The following is a 21,661-nucleotide window of genomic DNA, read 5'->3' on the forward strand; positions in this document are numbered from 1 at the left end:
AAAATAAGATTAAAACTTCAATTTAAAAAAAAAAATCAAAGATGTACATGAATTATATTATTCATAAATAATCATGTATTATTGTTTTCTAGTTGTAAATTCAGACGCTATGGTCAGTGACAAAATGACCACCAACACATTTAATCTGAAGATCTCCGACCGTCAATATTGACCGTAATCCATTGATAACTGATGAAGACCTCCTCAACAACATTGAAAGTTTTATCTTCCCTAATATGATCTATACAAACATAGCTGTGTTATTATCACGTTGATTTCCTTTCTATTCAGGTATTTAAAGATCACAAAATCACTTTCAATGTGTTTGTTTATACAATAATCCAAATCTACCAGGTGGTGTAAAGAACTAAGGTCACAGGTCAATATCATAGTAATGCTTCCTTCAGTTTTATTAACTTTGTGAAGATTTATGTATTTTTCTGATTTTTAAATTTTTCATTCAAAAGTAAATTTAATCTTATAAGTTTAATTTTTAGAAGACTGTATTCAAAAAATATTTTTTGTTTTGTTTTTGAAAAAACAAAGAATCAGAAGTCCAGGAAAAAAGGAGTTAGGGGATAAGGGGTCTCTACTATGCCCTCTCCCCTTCAAAATCTATCAATGCTAATAGAACAATTCAAACATCATTGAAACCAGAGTACCTCCAGAATCTAATCAGCATAGAATTGAGAATGGAAACAAGGAAAGTGTTAAGGAGACAACAACCCAAGCAGGAAACAGTGTGAAGCCAACAATTTCTGCAGTGCAAAAAAAAGGACATGCTGTGTTGTCCGAAATTTCAAAATTTGAACTTTTTCAATTTGTAAATTTCCTAATAAAGTCAGCCTACTTGATATAATCTTCCCTTCCCTAGTTTAGATACTTTAAACAAAAAAATGACAAATTTAATCTTAGTTTCAATCCTATTGTCTACAAAAAACCATATGAATTTCTAATATTAGCCTTACTTGATGATAATAAAAAGATAAAAATTGACAACGAAATAATCTTTCGCCAAGCCCACGTTTCTCATCCTCAGCATGGCATCAATCTCTGACAAACTGCCGATTTTCTATATTATATCTTCAACAACTTTCCATATCACGATATCTAAGGGACACGTTTACCTGTATGGAATTTACCTGGTATCTAAGTGAAATATACAAGTCGACCTGATGGACAAGTAGTATATAAGTGGATAAAAAAGTATCCAGCATCGTAGAGCCTTATGACTTCCGCCATGTGAATAAACAAAGCGTTAGTTCAGGTGTAATGCATATTTTCTCTTCAATCAAAATAAAACTTTTTTCTGTGGCATAGATAAGGTTTCCATAGAAACTAATGTAGGACGGTCCACGGTCATCTTCAACATCACTTCACTTCTGATCATTATGTGGCCGATTTTCTATTAAATTGCGGATTATGACCTATTCAAACTTAAGAGCAGCGGAAAAAATATCGTTTTTAAAGATAGTAACTAAATATTTAGCAATATTTTTCAAGTGAGGGCAAAAACATTTATTTATTGACAAAACCGCGGAAACAATCTCAATTCTTGAAACCAGTGATAAAAATCTCACTATCAAAAGAAATGATATAAAATTTTAAGTAATGATGAATTAAGTCATAAAATCGTTAAAAAAAATAACAATCATAAATAATGTTTAATAATAGGGTAATGGTTTATTTATGACTCTTCTATGACACAAGTAGATCAGTTTTATGTAACTATTTGATGGCTTTTTAAAACCCATTGAAAAAAGTTGAATGTCTTAAATTATTTATCATGTCTTCATTATAGAATTATACTTGTTCTATTTATGAATGGAAAGGAAATGTGGGGTACAATTCAATTAGACATGCAGCGGCCGTATATAAACAAAAGACATCTTGGTGGCAGCATTTACTAAAAGTCGTCCTTCATAATCTTGGTGGCAGCATTCACTTAAAGTCTTCATTTATACCATAAGTCAAGTCTCATATTAATTGAAACAGCACAAAACATGCATTTTCACTATTTTTCAGTTATTGAAAGTAAAAGCTATGGTAATAAAAACAGTCATGTCAACTTTTGTTTAATATAAGGGTGAAGGTTGGTACCTATTAAAAGTTCATTTTGGGGCCCTTTTTTGGTTGCTGTTAGGTGTGAGCCGTCAGCTCTGTGTTGAAGACTGTACTTTGACCTATAATTATTTACTTTTATGAATTGTGACTTGGATGGAGAGTTGTCTCATTGGCACTTATACCACATCTTCTTATATCTATATATAGACCTCATGACCACAAGACCACAGACTCTTCCTTAAATGATATTTATTTTGTAACGTAGCTATCCTTTCCTTTGTTGTGCAATGTCTATCTAATTTCATAAAATATGAAGGGAACAAATAAGTTTTCACAAAATAAGACATTTTTTTTTTATTTCCAATCACCAGTCCTTAAAATCGATCACTATCAAAACAAGATAAGATTTGGCTTTGTAACAAAGTATTGGTTAAAGACTGCAATAAAACAATAAAAATAGAATTGAAAATATCATTATATAAACAGATCACAAATCATTTTACAAAAGATTTTCAAATTGTTATATTTTCTCATTTTTATTGCTCAACTGGTGTGAATAGTCAATTTGCCTGCCTCATCGATTTTCAATAGGAGCTTGCATGACAAAACCATAGCTTCATTTAATAGATCAAAAACCGCAGATAAAACTTAGATATATTTTGATAGCAAAGTGGGGGTTCTTTAATGGTGAAAACAAAACCCTGATTTTCTTCTAATCACCGATAACTGACCACTCATTGTAACACATAAAGATATTTTTTTAATTTATCAGATGAATACTAGAAATCAAACCGAAAAGAAATCGTGCATCATGCACGTTAAGTTTTGATCAGTGAAGATATATTGTTCTAATGGTTGAAATTCAACGGATTGGAGTGACATTGGGGTCAACCGAATTGATGATCATCGAAAAGATAATTAAATGACAAGGACCGGAGAATGATAGGTAATTATCAGAGAATCATGGGTAAATTTCATACAATTTAAATGTAAATGATTCAACAATTGATATTGCTCTTATTTTACACATTCCTCAAATAATATTTGATTTTTAATGATTATATTGTTATAGTATGCATAAAGACGAGTTAAAAGGAGTAGGGTATAAATTAGTGGTTTATGCGGTTTGTTGTACTGCACAATAAAATTTGTAATTTCTGTGGTCAGTTATATGTAATTTTGAACTTTCCTATTGATGTGTAGAGTAACGGGTATTGAACTTGAAATTATCAGAGTATGTAATCACATACATAGCAATTCTCACCCAATCCTTTACATTTGAGGTATTCTTTATTTGCACAAAAAAACAAAACATGCTTTTTGCTCTCTCCATTAGTCGACCATGAAAACAGAGATATTCAAATGTGGTAAATTTGAAATGTTTTAGAATTTCATTAATTCATTTCTTTAAGAATAAAGAAACATTTAAAAGGTTCCATTTTTAAATAATTACATTAGATGTATGTTTCATTACAATACGTTATTCTGATTGGCTAACGGCACATCATGTGTTATTCCTTAAGCAGTTGTATCACTCAATAAAACTTCTCATTCATGATGACATGAGGTCCCACAATAAAGTGCACAGGTAAATGAAATAAAAACTTGATAAAAGGCGTGTTTTCATGATCCTATAGGTAAAAATGTAATTATAAGTATTAAATGCTTTTTTTTGTAACTTTATACCCACTACATTTTGAGCCCAGTACAGTAGGGACCATTTGTTGGTCTTTTTTTTTTTGTCTGCTTAGGTTCAATATTTGGAGTGATTTCTGTGATCAGAAAATTTGTTGTGCATCTTTGTGTTCATTTTTCAAAAGTAGTCGTGACTGTGTTGATAGTTAGTGGGGTCTGTTCTTTCTTGTGCAATTTGTCTTATCCTTTTCAATTCTTATTTATGATATATTCCAAACCCTAACAAGAACCATCTGCCATTAATTAGACAATATCTACTATTTATAATTAAGATGTATTAACTTTTTAATTTATTGTTCCCTTTTTTCCATATCTCTAATTCAAATGAATGGAAATATGAGTGACAGATATAATTTCAATCTTGCAAATAAATTTCTGGAAAGCAAAAACAACTATTACAGTAGATGATATAATAGTCTAAATCACAATTAAAGGAAATTTAATTCTGATAGCCAGGAAGTCAAATCTTTATTTGTTACCAGATATATGTATATGTAGAATCTACCGCTACCTAGCGTGTGATGCAATATCTCTACTCTTTCCTTCTCCGTTATAAGCCCCAAATTAGTAAAAAATACTAGTTTTTTTGGTTGAATTGGTGTTCAATAGCCTATCATAGCCAGAACTGCTTGCCTTCAAGCAAAAAACTTAGATACCTTTACTATCACAACCATTATAAATTTTTGTCTTAAGGATGTATAATTACTTGAGGTGCATCAGGACTTACACAAAGCCAAAACCAACCAAGCTAAAACAAAATATTTCAAAAACAATTTTTCCTTAGTGCTAGTATTTGGTACATTATAAAAAAAATGACAAATTTTTAATGATCAAAGCTTCACCGCATTAACCAATATCATAGCAACTGGTCAATTCATTCAAAACTTTGTCTACTGTTTTTTTTTTTTTTTTTATAAATCATTTGCTATGCTGCTGAGGTTAAACTTTAGAAGACTTTGGTATTCCAGAATTAGGTTATTTAAAATTGGGGTAAAAACAAATGGATAGTACTGCACCAAGTGCATATATCTTTCAGTAACCATAAACCTGGGTGTTCTTAAAAAATATTAAATCCTTTCTGTTTAGACATCAGTAAAACTGAAACAGAAAGTGAACATAAAACTTCTTTAATAGAAAACCTAATCTGATTTCATATTTTGATATAAGTATAAATTGGAGATATGAAGTCATATCAGATTGAAGGAAATTTATTTTCGACTTTTTATGTATAATTTATAACCTATCTAGTTCTGTCGGATTTTGATACAAAGGCAATATTCCACAGTATAACCGATGTCAAAATTTCTATCTTAAATCTCTATCAAGTAAAACTTCCTGCATTAATGGCAGAAAAGACTATATTTTTCATAATTTTACCGGAGATTCTTATCGTTAGAGAGTTCGGCACGGAGTCACCTGTTAACTATTCATAACCTAGGTGCCAAAGAAAAATAATTTTCAAATAAATACTTAATTTCCTTCCTTGTATCTTTTCATCCTATCTGGATATCATCTCCCAGTATGATCAACATGTGTACTTTCATTTTGAACACTTTACTTTACTCCAAACCATTCATAAATAACATCGCTAATCTCATCGTTATAGATATAACAAGATAGTATAATGTTCTACTATTTCCTCTCTCCTTCAAGACACAGCGCCACCGTAGCATGCTGCCATGGCTCTTTAAGTACAAGTCAAATGGCGATTTTACAGATAGGGAAAATGTTTATGTTTTTTCATTTGAAATTAGTGTCGAAGGCTCGTGGGGATTATTAAATCTATAGATATATTCTGATTAGATCTGTATTATCGCCATCATCTCTTACTTGAAAAAAGTCATTTAAGTTTTTTATGTAAAGTAATCCTAACTGGAGTCAAGAGGCTGCTGTTAGAACCCCAGTCAAAAGTAAAAGTTTTGATGTTGGGATTTAAAAGAAATCTAGAACTTTTGAAACAATCTTTATATCCTTAGAAGATGCTGATAAGAAAATTTTAAAAGAAGGAAACAGTTCTTTTCATTAATGAAGATTTTATTTTTTAATAGATGAAAAATCTTTTTTTTATTTATGTAGTTTTTATTTATACTTATGTATGATATGACCTCTAGATTGGCATCTTATATCAACCCAATACACTAAACCTTTGATGTTATGTTGGCCCTTAATTATAACACAGTTGTTTAAAATCTAAACATGAGAGGGATAATAAAATAGAGAAGAAATAAATCTCTTAAATTAAGCTACTTTGTATAGAAGATTTAGAGTTTTGTGTCAGAAATGTTAAAAAAAATGAAAAATAATTTCTTTTCTTTCATATCTATATGATTCCCATGAATGAAAATCATGGATATCAAAAATTTCATTTCAAATCACAATTTTTTAATACTTAAATCAATTAAAACATTTTTCTCATTATTTATATTAAAAAAAAATTATTTTACCATCATTTTTCAGAATATTTTTTTTTTTCTCAATATACCAAAAAATCAAATAAAACATAAATTATAGAACAATGTTTTTTTCGTTCTGAGAATTTCAAAGTTTTACCAACCTGTATCAGGAGAAGATTTTTCATCATTTTTACACGATTCAGAATTACTATTTTCGTCATCTGATGTTTTGGGACTGTCCAATTTCTGCATTTTTGGATCAAACACTTTCCGCTGACAACTGGGTGGAACAACAATGGGGAAATAACATGTAGCGATTACTCGAGCATCATCCACAAACTAATCAGAAGATGTTACCCTTCATTCGAAAAATTGTCACAAGGGGCCAAGTCAAGCGGAACAGAAGTGCAAAATTGGAAAAAGAAAATTTTAATAGGACGGCCTTCCCATCATTAAACATTCAAAGTGGGGATGGTATTAAATTTGTTCAGAACGATGTGAATAGTATTAAATGCTTTATGCGCTTAAGTTAGTGTGAAAGTTAATTGTGACAGCATAAAATTTTAATACTTGTTTATCGTTTTTCACCTGCGGTGACTTTTGAAGATGAAGGTTTTAAAATCCATATTGAATTATCATTTCAAACATAATTTCAGATACATAAATGAAACTGAAATGATTTTATTTGACTATCATTACAAATAAATTTTACGACTTAAAGGAACACTGGTTTAATTTCAATACCAATTTTACACCTTATTTATTTTGACCATGTAAAAGTAATTATCTCGGTTCATCCTATAGAAATGAAATTGTTTGGAAATTTCACTTGCAGACACAAATCAATTTTTTCAAAAATTCAAAATTATTAACCGTATTCATTTTAATTCATTTAAACGACATATCTAGTCCGGGTTTGGTTACACAACATTTATCATTTTAATAATTACATATTATTTAATTAAAGTGAAAACACATTTCGTCCTTGCGCTTTTAGCCTTAATTATCCGTATTATATCATTCAGCCTTTCTCTTCCATTGGTAAATATCTCTATTAAGTTTCATACAAATAATATTTTCAAGGAGTTTATATAGATCACATTTCAACAAATTACTCCACTAATAACCTGTAAAACTTATTATAATCAATTTTTACAAAATTTAAAAGTGAGTTTTTATGTTGTATCTACAAAAGCAAGAAGAGTTTTAGATTAGACACTCATTTATTTAAATGTAAAATTAGAATCAAATTTCAATTGGATAACTATGTTTTCATAATGAATTTGATGTTCAGACCAATTTGTAAACAAGCTAATTCGTTAAAATCAAGATATCATGAAAAGGGTTTTAATTTTTCCCACCCAATTCAAAAAGGTATTCACATTGCAGAAAAAGAATTTAATAAAATTTAGTTTTGATCCAGTATTTTTTTTCAATCCTAAATTTTATTCTTCCTATGAACATCATATTTTTGCAATACATGAACTAACATTCATATTTCATTATATATTGAATTATACATTTTAAATTATTGCTGTAAAATGTAATTACATGAACCATACATATGCTTCTTGGCGATAACACCCTTCAACAGGCACATATATGAATGTAGGAGATGTGAATAATATGTCAACGAGACAGCAACCCAACTATACAAATAACCAAAAGATTTGAAAACAAATGGGTAAGATACTTCTTTTTTTCAGTGCATTAATACTAAAAGAAAATCACTAAAAAAGGCTAGTACATTAAAAGGTATAATCCTGTTTGCACCTGTTCTAAGTCAGAAATCTGATGTACAGAGGTTGTCGTCTGTTTATGTAGTTTATATGTGTTTCTCGTTTCTCTTTTTTATATCAATTAGACTGTTGATTTTTCCCAATTGAATGGTTTTTCACTAGTTTTTTTTGGGGGGCCTTTTACATGATTGGACAGAACTTTTTAAAAAGGTGATCTTTTAACAGGTGTCATACAAAAGGATTCAAAATGAATGATTCCTACACAAAGTGATTCTTAAAGCTGATTCACACACAAGGGGATTCTTAAAGCTGATTCACACACAAGGGGATTCAGTGAAAAGTCCCTCTTGATGGTGTTTGTTGGTTGACTGTGAAAACTGGTGATTTGCAGAGATTGCACTTTCATGTATGCATAGGTGGATCAGCTGTTGTGGAAAAAAATTGGTTGATAGGGAATCACTGAAGCATGACTGGAGTCCCCCCATCCCAGTAGGTCAGTCAGTGGGCCCCCTTATGAAAAGTTTTGGATCTGCCACGTATGTATGACCCTGTCATATTCTTTTTATTGATTGTCCAGAAATATCTATGGGTGACCCTTCCACAATCGCCAAAATTCACTGTGAAAATTAAGAGCCAAGAAAATTTTTACTGAATTTTCTTGAATAAACAGAATAATAGGTGGGGAAAATGCAGACAGAAAACTGTTTTCAAATTTAATTTTATGAAAGAATTTAACCTTTTCCTGCCTTCCATTCAATATCATAAATGATTGGATGAAAAAGGGGGGATGGGGGAGAAAGGCAAACAAACATATTTTTACAATTTGCCTTAATCAATGGTATATGCAGTTATGTTTCATAAACAGTTTATCTTCAAATATTGGATTTTTCAATGGAGTTTTTATGCTGCTTGTACAAGTTAGAATCAATTCAATGTTTCAAATCAATTACAATATTTTATAAGTCTAAACATGATAACGGATTTCATTAAAGACACAAAGGCAAAGGCGGACAAAAATTAAAAAATAATTTCGATTAAAATGACTTTGCAAGATTTCACTTAAAAGTACAAAAGTAAACACAGAAAAAATACACAAAATTTTTACATGCACCTCACATGTTTTCATGTTAATAGTAAATATTTAACAGAAAGACTTCAATTATTTTATGTAAATATCAAATCATTAATCATGAGTTTTGTCACTGAATTTCAATGAGTAAAAATTCATCCTTAAAATTATTGTGATAAAATTGTCAAAATTCAATCATATTGCAGAAAAAATATAATAAAAATATCATTTATAAGTGATTATTATTTATTAAAATCATATGCAAAATTTATGCAGTATCTCTCTCGTTAACAAAGGAAGGGAGTGTGACTCTATCAAGGATGAAAGCTTGCAATTCGTGTGCTTCTCAAATAGAATGCCTCCAGCAAGCAGGACGCGCGACTGGCACAAACGTGTTTATATAGATGACCATATATATGTAATACGAAGAAATTAGTTTTCTTGCACTTTTCATCAAAAAGAAATATCATTAAATGAAATTTGAAGACGATTTTGTTATTTTAGAACGTAGATTAGCATACGAATATCTTCTTTGAGTACCCCTTGCCAAGATAAACAGTAACGATGATGTCGTATAATTATCCTCCCTTTATCAAATGAAAACATATTATGTAGCTCTCAAGGACAATTAAAAGTTACGTGCAGTTTTACGTGAATGTTACTTTGACTGACCTTCAGATTTACTTTAGGACGGAGGTCACATGAATAATTAAGCGGCAAATGAAATTTATAAGTGTCATTTTAATATAAGTCTGAAGTAGAAAAATTGTACTATTAAAATAATTCAAATAAAATTTTGATTAACGAAATTTATTAGTCTTAAAATAACATTAACTCTAATTTATTCAGTTTTCACAAATTATAGGTTTCTATGAAAATGAAACTTTTAATTCATTTTATTTTTCAAACTTTACATACAATGATTTAGCCTTTTTTTTTTTACATATTCTTCAGATAATTTTGTGGTTTTATAAAATGATCAAATACATACGGACATGGATAGAGAGGTATCTCATTGGCTCTCATACCACATATTCTTCTTTATATATATATTTATGGTTCACCAAACTTCTCATTTGTGATATCATATGAGTAAAAGAAGATGATGATTAGAACTGGAAACTAATAATGCTAGCTAAATAAAAAAACTTGAAACTGCAAAACACCAATGATTAAAAATGAAGAAATTACTGAAAACATTGACAATAAACCCTATCAAAGGTTACTGCATTCTTTTAAAAAATAGATGGACAGACTTTCAAACAGCAGATATAAGATAGACAGGTGAATCTGTGACCTCTACCTCAAACAAGAATATTTAGTGACCTCTACTGGTTTTTTTATTTACTGTGGATTCATTTATTTTCGTGGGTACCAATTTTCGTGGATTAAGGAAAATTTGCATGTTCGTGGATATTTGATTTCGTGGTTTTGCAGAAATCTGCTTACTAGCCTATAAAAAATGAGATATTCGTTGAACATTTAATTTCGTGGTTTACCTGTTCCCACGAATACCACGAAAATTGATATCCAACGAATTATAATGAATCCACAGTATTACTTTTACATTGTTGATTGATTGATTGTTGGTTGCTTGATGTCCAGTGGCAAATATTTCATGCATGTTCAGACAAACTTTTGCATTGTAGCGGACTCAAAAGAACTACAAGTTATAAACACTTACAGTTTTTGAATAAAGGCCAGACAGCAACATTGAAGATGACACTTTTTAGTAACAAGTTGTAACTAATTATTTTTCATTAATTCAAGAGTTTTGTTGTTACAATAATTAGCATATATGATTTATGCCTACTCCGATTACCGTGTAATGTCTATATCTAATTATTGGCTGTGTCGGAGAAAACTCGCAACATGTTGCATCCAGCACCAAGTGTTAATTTGCCAAAACCGTAACAAAATACTTTTATTTTCTCAATTAAAATTCTAACACGTGTTACGACTGGGCCCAGAGGCTGAATAATTTAACAAGAAACGTTACTCGGGTGCCTTCGAAAATTAAATAAGGTCAAAACCTCTATTCATAGCCAGCAGTGAAAAAACGAAACCAAAACTTTAGATAAATAATTAACTCCTCAATGCAACATATTCAATTTCTACGTTAGTCAAACATAGTTAACGTCAAAATGGATTGCGTTAAACTCTGTCAATATGATCCCTGCATATATTGATGATAATATGTCAGATGACACAGCCTTTGTATAAAATTTATTATCAAGAGCAACTATTGTTCCCTTCCTAATGAAAAGATGTAAAAAGTAATTAATTTTCCCACTTGAAAGAGAGAAGAGAAAAGGTTAATTAGATTTGAATGTCTCAATATAAAATTTTGTAGTGAAATCAGCTCTTGTTATAAATGTTTTGTAAGGCCATAAAAATTTTCGTCTAGAAAACTAAGTCTAATTTTTAGCAGTACATTTCCAACTCGGAAAACTATAAAATATATAATCAGAAAGTTTAGATAAATATGTGTAAAAAAAAAATGACAAAAAAAACCCAAACAATGTACTAAAAATTACTCAAATAAATCCCAGTTTTCTATTCAGGCAAAGGATAATAATCTCTTTGAAAGAATATTGCAGTAATGGTTTTTAGGAAAATATAACAGAAGAAGAACAAATATCAACATTTATTTTTTGTGGACACTTGATTTAATGGTTTTACAAAGGTTTACAAATCAGATATTATAAGGTCAAGGTAATCAACAACCGAGAAGCATTGTTATCATATTGCAAGCTCTACAATTTCTTCTGTTCACATACCAAAAAGGCAAACACAAAACAAAAAAATATAGAAAAAAATGTATCAACAACTAAAGAAAAACAAATACCTAGAAGAAAACAAAAGGATGAAATCAGCATGAAAAATTGATCAGTAAATTGTAAAGTCTGAGACAAAGTATCATAAAAATAAAAACTTTAACAATTGTTAAGAAATTTTTATCTTTTGTTAGAAGTTACTTAAAACTAATCAAGATAATCCTCCCTAGCTATAGTATATCACTTTCATCAACTTTTTAAATCGTGTATCCTCTTTCAGACATAGAATAAGAAAACGCTGAAAGAAAGATCAGGTTTGTGTGTCAAAAGATTCGAAGGACTTAACAAAATTCTATTTCTCAATCTCGAAATTAGAAACTGTATCACTTAGTATTTATTTGCTCATAAAAAGTGAAAAGTGTTGAATGTGATCTGTCCATTTAAATGTTAAGATACAGGTGTATTTTAAAAGACTTTGGATTCCATCGACAATATTATGTCGTTACCAGTGATTTATTGAGACTGCACCATGCAATTTGCGAGAAATCGTAAATGTAATAATGGCTGTTAACGGATATCGTCCGTAGCAAAACGTTTTAGAAATAGAAACAAAATACTATGCAAATGAATACCAAAGAACTGAAAGAAAAAAGTTAAAATGATTTTGTTTTCAATTTAATACTCAGGTAAAAACGTAATAAATTACGTGCTTTGGGAACACCTTAAAAGCCTGTCTATTTTATTCTCTCAGGAGCATCTCTATCTCCGTGTCGGATGACAACTGTCAACATTACATCTTGATGAAATTTAACGATTCTTTTACACCTGAGCGTACCTCAAATTCTACCGGGTAAATACAAAAACAAAAGACTGGTATTTTTATGTCGCAGTTTCACTATAGATGCCGACTTTGATTTCAAACATTTTACAAATCGTACAATTCCCAATAGTATTAATTGCATTTGTCCGTAACACTTTTCCCCAGACATTTCTTTCAAGTTGGTAAAAGATCGATAAAGACGACACAATAAAGGTCATACATATTCTCCCATTAGTGACAAGAAATTTTATAAAAAGTCACATTCTTTTGTTGAAATTGAAAACTTTTACTTCAGAATTTATCTTTTTGTTTACAATTACAAGTATATCTTTTGGAATCTTAATGGATACAGAACACAATGTTTACGAAAAGAATAGACCCAAGGTTAAAAGAAAAAGATCTTCACAAAAACATTTCTCTTATCTTTTAAAAAAATATTCCAAGAATTAGCAAACATATGCAACCGGAAAATGTTTAAAATTGGTTATAGCTTTTTTTATCCTTTATTTTATTTTGCAATAACTACAAACTTTGGCATGCAAAAATAGCATTACATTTGTATTTTGAAACCCCCCCCAGATATTTTAGTGTTTTGCAATGGCATCAACCATCAAAACCACAATCTTTTTGGTTGGTAACAATTATTCGATGAATATAAATTTCGTAATGTTATTAAAAAAAAATATGTGGCATTTTATTCCCCTCATATCTTAATTTTTAAAATAAAGTAATATTCCAAATATAAAAGTATTTCTTTGTGAAATATGTCATCAGTCAAAGCTACAAGGCACCATTAAAATCAAACAATCCAACTAAAAAGCGAAAAAATATAAGAAGAGAATTGCAGTGCTATTCTCCTCTCAATTTGTATGTGATATTACTATCATGAAAAGTGATTTGAAGGCCAAATAAGCAACAATATTTGCCTGGATGATTCTTCAAGAAAAACTTCTTTTCTTTTCTTTTCTTTTATGATGCTACCATTCTTTTCACCTTATTTACAGTTAAAGATATTAGGGCAGGATGAATTCTATATCAAACATAAAAAAATTCCAATAGACCCAACTTTATCTCAACCAAGTTAATTAATAATCATTACTTATCAAATTGAATTTAGCAAAAAATCATTTGTATTCTAAATATCTTATTAATTCCACATATCTAAATTTTGTAAAATTAATTGAATTACTAATAAATATGATATTTCTAAGTATGCATGTCCTCAAATGAAAAACAATAATATTTATTAGTCCCACCCCTTTTACTTTCCTTGACATTTGAATGGGTGAAAGTTAAAACAGAAAGTTTAAAATATCCAATAATTTCCCTTCTATTTAGTCATGTGACTTACTTGTTGTTTCTTCTTGTTGCACAATATGATCAATGTCCGATGCTGAATTACATCTGCTCTCCATGATGGACGAACTTTCTACAACAAATTTACATTTAGAAATGATAACTTTTATTTCAAATTAAAATTTTATACACATGATAAAGAGATTTTACAGTTGAATGGTATTTTTTCAGCTTTTGTTATAATCAACGTTAAACAATTGAACGGGACAAGATTTTTTCTGTAATCTGATCCGAAAATTCATTGTTCATTACTTGAGATTAGAAATAACTTGAGTTAAAGATACAATTCAAATGTTACAATTTCGTCAATGTGAGTGCCCGCCTACAAAACAAAGACAAATGTCATCTTCGCTGAATACTTTAACGGAAAATCTTATAGAGAATAGTGTGTTTTGCTTGGCTTATTTTCACACTGGTTAAGAACTATAGGATCTTAATGATAACAAATTTCTCAGTAGGGGACGGTTTCGATACAAAGTTTCAAATCATTTCAGAATTATGATGGCTTTTATCTTTAACGTGCATTGACACGGAACACGGTTGATAAACGTTTAGTAACTTTTGTATCATATTTAATTGTTTTTGGCGTGACTGTACCAGTAAATTTCATGTTTAATCGCAAATCTCTAATTAAAATTCAGCTTATGTATTCAAATTAATGGTATAAAACAAATATGTTTCTCTTACGGTATTATTTAATATGATAAAAGAAAAATTTATGCAAATTTCATTTAAATTTCCACAATGATTTAACAAAAGTCTTCGGATAACACTTAGATCCAGTATCTAAATCTGATTCATGCTGCCACCTTATAAAATTTTCACAATCATAAATGTTAAATTATCTTAAACGTTACTGAATAACAGGGACCCTAGAAAATGAAAACCACAATGTGCTAATTTATTCATAAGCTTTTAAGCTGTTTACACACAACATAGACAACATTATATTAAACCTATAAAACTAGATGTTAAAAAGATTAAATTTAACTTCCAAAATATTGGATCTTTTGTGAAAAAACTAGTAAATCTCTAAATTATCCAGGTCTTTTTCTCACTCTCATGAAAACAGTGAATACTTTTGTTACAAATAATGGTGTGAAAATGGAATATAGAAACAGCCGATACTTCCTATATTTTGTTAAAAAAGTTAAGTGACTCACTTTATAATAACTATAACCCCTCCTCCTTGTTGCATCTACTTTTCTCACCTAGAAAATGAAAAGATACAAAAGAAAATGTGAAATCTATGCTAAAATGGTATAATATGATGTATATATTCATATAATTCTCCTCTGCAAAAAGTCATCAAAAGATGCACTTTCTTTCCAGTCTGGATGGACACTTCTTTTTTTTCCTTCAATATGTTTATATTTTTCAACTGGAAGCTTAAATACTAAAAAATAACAGAACCAAAAAGTAATTATCTTTTTAAAGAAATTTACAATAGTTTTTTAACTAAATATTTCCCTTCCAATACCTTTCAGAAAAATTTAAAGGTATTATAGAATCTGTCTAAAATATTGCAGAGTCCCACACAAAACCAAACTCCTAATTACAGTGAAACATTGGAGTCTGTTTTTCCTTCCAAAATTACAATTTTACCAGCTGGGTACAGTAAGCCACCACTCCACCAAGTGAGCTAAAGGAGTACCCCATTTACACAGCTAATGGAGAGATGTGATACATATCTACTTAGTCAACTACATGACATGTGCCACATATGGAGCAGGATCTGCTTACCCTTCTGGAGCACATAGCATCATCCCCCTGTATTTGGTGGAGTTCATGTTGCTAAGTCTTTGTATTTTGTGTACTATTGTTTGTCTGTTTGTCTTTTTTCTTTTAGCCATGGTGTTGTTATTCTGGACTTATGAGTTTGAATGTTCCTTTGGGTAACCTTTGACCTATCTTATTCAGGTAACCTTTGACCTATCTTAGTCAAGGGAGGCACTTCTGTACAGTAGTATACCTTTAATAAGCTTGTGCAAGGCAAGCAAGCATCATGTATACCAACTTCTTAAATTTTTAGATGCACATGCAATGCCAGCTGATGATTGTCGATCTTCTGCCAGCAAACTACATGAACTACATATGTATCCTGAACTAGTATACATTGTTTGGGGCTTGCTGAAGCCCTTCTCTGGGTGCAGGATTTTTTCGCCGTGTTGAAGATTCATTGGTGGCCTTGTGCTGTTTTCTGCTCTTACGTCTGGTTGTTGTCTCTTTGACAATCATACCAAATCTCCATATTTTTGTCTCTTCACTTGGTTTTTATCATCAAAGAATAAAACAAGAGTTGCAGGATGGACATAATTACTGAGACAAACTGCTGACCCTTCTATAGCTCCTCAGTTCTCACCAACATTTTTGTGTACTTTTTGTTGCTCAATTCTTAGGCAGCCACCATTTGATTTTCAGCGGGGGGGGGCTATGGAATTTTTTTGGAAAAAAAAGTTTGTTTCCGGTTTTTGGAGAAAAAAATAATTTGACTTTGACACTGAGAATTTTTTTTTTATTTGTTTCACCCTCAGCTACCACTATATTGTAATGCTAAAATTAAAAGAAAAAAATTGTTTCAACTTATTGCCAAAAAAATAGATTGTTTTTCGCCAAAGGCGAAATATAAAGTTTGTCTGAAAAAAAATCCATAGCCCCCCCCCAGAAAATCAAATGGTTGCAGCCTTAGTTTTCTGTTTAATATTTTTCAGTTCATTTTTCTTATGGATATAATGATTGTATGTTGAAAAAAAATATTTGCAATTGTTTATAGAATCTTGGTATCTTTACCACTAATTTTTCAATTATCTGGTGTCTTAACAAAGTTTACATACACCTAAAAAGAGCAGAGTGAAATGCAGAAGTAGTGCAATCAGGAATGTCTGATTTAATTGGAGCAAAAAGCTGCTGACCTACCTGAATTCCTTCCTTCCCCTCTGCTTATATTTTATGCAGTTCATGTTGATCAGTTTTGTTTTCTGTATAACATTTCATGGACCGTTTGTTAATTTTTTTCCTCTGGTTTATCATTAATTTGTTTGTTTTTTTAGCAGATTTTGATTGTCTTTTAGTTTCAATTTCTTCTCATATTTGATATTCTTTCACATAGACTGGCATAACTAGCTTAAACTAATTTAGTTCTGTTCTCAAATGCAATTTAAAAAGATCGACCTTTACTATTTTTTGCAAAATAATCAAAACTATTACCGGTACTGTAAAAAGACCAAAACCAAAGAATTTTCTAATAACTTATTCCTGAATATAATAATGGCCAAAAGTACCCTGTTAACTTCCTGTGATGAAAAAAGCAATCGAAAATCAAGATGAAAATAATTATATGATTAACAAAAATTATCTGAAAATTACTATAAATTTCAATTAATTCTCTTGTAAATAAATGCTTATTTAACAGATTAATGAGTCAGGTGTGAACCTGTGAGGGTCGTACAAGTTAAAATATCATGACAACAAATCGTTGGCAGTAAAAAATTATCGAATATGAGGTTTTCTTAATAATTTTAACATTAAAAATCCGGAAACCACCAGTTGTGGTACAAGTTGTCTGACATTTAATTTTGAGAAATAAATGTTTGACGATCTTTAATGAAAAAGGAGGAAAATACAGGGTTGCATGTTTTAAGAATATAAACGAACAAACCAGCAATTTCTAACTGCACTGAAACGGAAGAATAATTCGTCGAAAAAAGGTCACTAAGAAGTTTCTTGTTAAAAAAATAAAATTCTGTGATTTTTAATTTAACTAATCACTGTAATTAAATCAGGAAGAAAATGACCAGAGAAAAATACCGCTAACATATAATTTACTTCCGTCCAGTTTTCATTACAGAAATATCTACTATAATTTCATATAAACAAAAGAGAAAATCATTTTAATCGCATGACATAAAAAAGATGAAATTTTTTCTCACAAATTCTATTGTATTTTTAGATTTTGTTAATTTCTGAAGGAAATAAAGTTTTTCAAATAAAATGGAAACCCAACAGATATCCTACATGTCCATTCAGTCTTTGTATTGGATATTAGTTACTTGTGAACAGACATTTGTCTCCTGTTATGTTTAATTGTAATCTACAGAGCCGGAAATCTTCTTAACTTTCCATTCAAATTTCCCAACCAAACTGGTTTGTTGATGACTCTACCCATATAATTTTTTTTTTTAATTCTCAGTAACTTACACTTACCAAGGTCACTATCAATTACCAAGGTCACTATCAATTACCAAGGTCATTATCAATAAACAAGGTCATTATCACTTACCAAGGTCATTATCGCTCCTACAGGTTGAAAATCTTCATGTTTTCCACTATCTTCATTCCCTATCAGCAAACTACACTACCTATTTTCTTCGTTTGTTTCTTCTAATCTTTCTCCCATCTTTTGGTCATTTTCTCTCCAAAAGCAGTTAAACCTTCAGTTCTCTACCATTTTGAAATTTCCTGTCTACATCCCCAGATTTCATCTTTTTCTGTTCTGCCTTCCATGTAATCATACCTCATTGAACTAAAAAAAACAATTAATACAGTTGTCAAATATATATATAGTTGGTCTCATTGGGTTCTAAGCATGAAGCGGGATTGACGATTTTTTGTAAGCATGACACGTGAAATTTGAATAATTGTGCTGTGAAAACAGGAAATGAAGTCTAGGGGGACACAGGAAATTACAAAAAATGACAATTGCTTACGTACATAGTGTAAGCGGGATACGGGAATCTGACAAAACAGTAAGCGGGATCCGGGACAAAAACCCCCCAATGAGACCCCTTATATATATAGCATTGAAAACAGAAACAGGGAATGTGTCAAAGATAAAACGACCTGACCAAAGAGCAGAAAACATACCAATGGGTCTTCAACGCAGCAAGAAAATCCACACCCGGAGGAGTATTCAGGCCCCTACACAATAGTGCATACTAATATAGTTCATCAAAAAAGCATTAAACCATTTTGGTCAATATTAACTTAAAGAGATGGGTACTGCTAATAAGCCAACTATTAATAATAAGCCAAATAATGTGGATGTAAGCAAAATATTGTTATGAACAGCACATTTTATATATAATTTTTACCTCAGAGCAGAAACAATTTAAAAAGATAACTTAAATAAATGGGGAATGTGTCCATGGGACACAGATGATGTCCCGCTTGCATATACCATTATAAAGGATCTGTATTTTGTGGCAATAAGCTTTGTCAATATGTTTCATAACATTTAGTTACAGCAAACTTACGTTAGAGAAAGGAAACTAAAGTTTCAGTAAATTTACCATTTGTTAAAGGGGCATTACTCTAGAACTGGAAAACTATAAAATTAGGTAAATGGGAATATTTAAGTTAATCTCCTCATCCAATTAAAGTCACTGTAAGATTCCCTTAAAAAAATGTGCATAATTAAACAATAAGGACTTGAAGGGCTCATGCACTGATATCACAGAGAGCGTCAACCATAACAAGCAAAGTTCATGCACTGAAATTTTAAAAATATCTTTTTTTCAGATAACCTTGCTTTTTCTCATAATCACATTGTTAAATATGAAAAACCCATTTGTAAACAATACATCTGGACAATTCATTTGTATAACCTTTGATTCAATTTCCTCTCCTATGATCTAATTGCAGTATAACTTACATAATTGTTAAAAAAGACAACAAACCTTGAAAAATAAACATTTTTTTTTTAAATAGAGACATTATATTTCCTCTCAAATCAAATTTCCAAATTCATAATTGCAGGAATATTATAGCTGAAACCTGCAGTATATACTTCTTTCAAATGAATCCCAAATTATCAGTATTGTTTCTATGGAAATGTGTTCTGTATTTTCTGTATTCAACTTCCATTTATTTTGTCTAACATGTTTTGCCGTATTAGAAATAGATGGCCTAATTAAGGCTGAGGTGCAAACTTGAAAAAAGAAATGTAAATGCTTATAAAATACATTTTTTTATAACATAAGCTAGCTGTAACTAAAACTTAGATGTTACTATATCTAAGTGAGTTAAACAAGCAACAAAAACTGGAGCTTGGAAAGTTAAAGAACCTCTTGTGAGAAAGCTGACACCCCCAGGTACCCCATGAGGAGGAATGTGAGTAAGCTGACACCCCCAGGTACCCCATGAGGAGGAAAAGCTACTATTGACCTGATAGCATAGTTTTTTGGTTTACTTTAAGATATGATTCTTTTCAGTTATGATTTCAGACATGCACATGTTTCGTGTGACATATATCTAATTTTAAGTGACTGTCTTACAATTAAAAGGTTAAGCTAGCTATAAAACCAGGTTGAATTCATTCTTTTTAACTTTTAAGGAAGTGCCTGTACCAAGTCAGGAATATGACAGTTGTTATCCATTAAATGTTTGGTGTCTTTGAGCTTTCAATTTTGCCATTTGCCATTTTAGGGACTTCATGATTTGAATTTTTTTTTTGGAGTTTGGTATTTTTGTTGTCTCATTTTTGATTAACTTTGATGTTTCTGTGGAAGTACATAGTTCAGTTGTGGTCATTTGTAACGTCCATTTTTTTTTATGATTCTTGTAATCCTTTCCATGTACTATAAATCTCAATGCTGTGAAATACAAGTTTTGATTTTGGTGATTTGGGGACAACTGTTCTCTATAACTTGGTAATTGTTGTTTTATGAGAAATAAAGTTTTCATTCGTTAAATGTTGCTGGTGATTTTGGACACCTGATAAAAATGTTTTTGGTGATTTTGCCATCTGTTAATTATAATGAATTATAATGTTGTAAGTGATTATTCTGATTAAGAGGTATCTCTGAAATGGTCTTTGCTGCTTTGGTGTGAATTATGAAATGTTGCTGATTACTTGACATCTGTGAAATTTTGTTGGTTTTTATTGTATGATTTGTTGACACCTGATTTGTTGGGGGTTTGCTGCTTTGGTGTGATTTTTGAAATATTGCTGACTCAAGGACATCTGTGTGTATTTTTTGTGTGTGATTTGGGGACACCTGTTAAAAACAATTTAAATGATTTGGTGATTTTGGGACATATGTGTATTGTTTTGGTAAATTTTGTGATAACTGTTTACACTTTTGGTGATTTTGGTGATTTTGGTGATTTTGTGATATTTGGTAAATTATATTTTGAGATTTTGCTGGATTTTGACATCTGTAAAAATGATGTTAGTGATTCTGATGATTTGGGGTCATCTGTAAAATGTTGTTGATGATTCTGATGATTTGGGGTCATCTGTAAAATGTTGTTGATGATTCTGATGATTTGGGGTCATCTGTAAAATGTTATTGATGATTTTGATGATTTGGGGTCATCTGTAAAATGTTGCTGATGATTCTGATGATTTGGGGTCATCTGTAAAATTTTATTGATGATTCTGATGATTTGGGGTCATCTGTAAAATGTTATTGATGATTCTGATGATTTGGAGTCATCTGTAAAATGTTATTGATGATTCTGATGATTTGGGGACATCTGTAAAATGTTATTGATGATTTTGATGATTTGGGGTCATCTGTAAAATGTTGTTGATGATTCTGATGATTTGGGGTCATCTGTAAAATGTTGTTGATGATTCTGATGATTTGGGGTCATCTGTAAAATGTTGTTATTGATGATTCTGATGATTTGGGGTCACCTGTAAAATGTTGTTGATGATTCTGATGATTTGGGGTCATCTGTAAAATGTTATTGATGATTCTGATGATTTGGGGACATCTGTAAAATGTTATTGATGATTCTGATGA

At 30.4% G+C, this 21,661-nt stretch overlaps 1 protein-coding gene across 3 annotated transcripts in view; it reads right to left on the bottom strand.

Moving 5' to 3' along the window:
* Positions 1-21,661, bottom strand: part of LOC139492027 (PR domain zinc finger protein 1-like) — a 116,891-nt gene that overhangs the window by 32,799 nt on the left and 62,431 nt on the right. For 2 of the 3 annotated variants that reach the window (XM_071280082.1, XM_071280081.1), the window contains 3 exons: positions 18,193-18,435; positions 15,077-15,124; positions 13,909-13,986 (listed from right to left, as the gene is read on the bottom strand). In XM_071280082.1, the coding sequence (XP_071136183.1) occupies positions 13,909-13,972 (64 nt within the window). In that variant the 5' untranslated portion in view covers positions 13,973-13,986; positions 15,077-15,124; positions 18,193-18,435. Of the gene's footprint in view, positions 1-6,313; positions 6,532-13,908; positions 13,987-15,076; positions 15,125-18,192; positions 18,436-21,661 lie in introns of those variants that run through there. The other variant, XM_071280079.1, reaches the window with a different exon arrangement.

The sequence above is a fragment of the Mytilus edulis genome, chromosome 10 (assembly GCF_963676685.1).
Source record: "Mytilus edulis chromosome 10, xbMytEdul2.2, whole genome shotgun sequence".
NCBI lineage: Eukaryota > Metazoa > Mollusca > Bivalvia > Mytilida > Mytilidae > Mytilus > Mytilus edulis.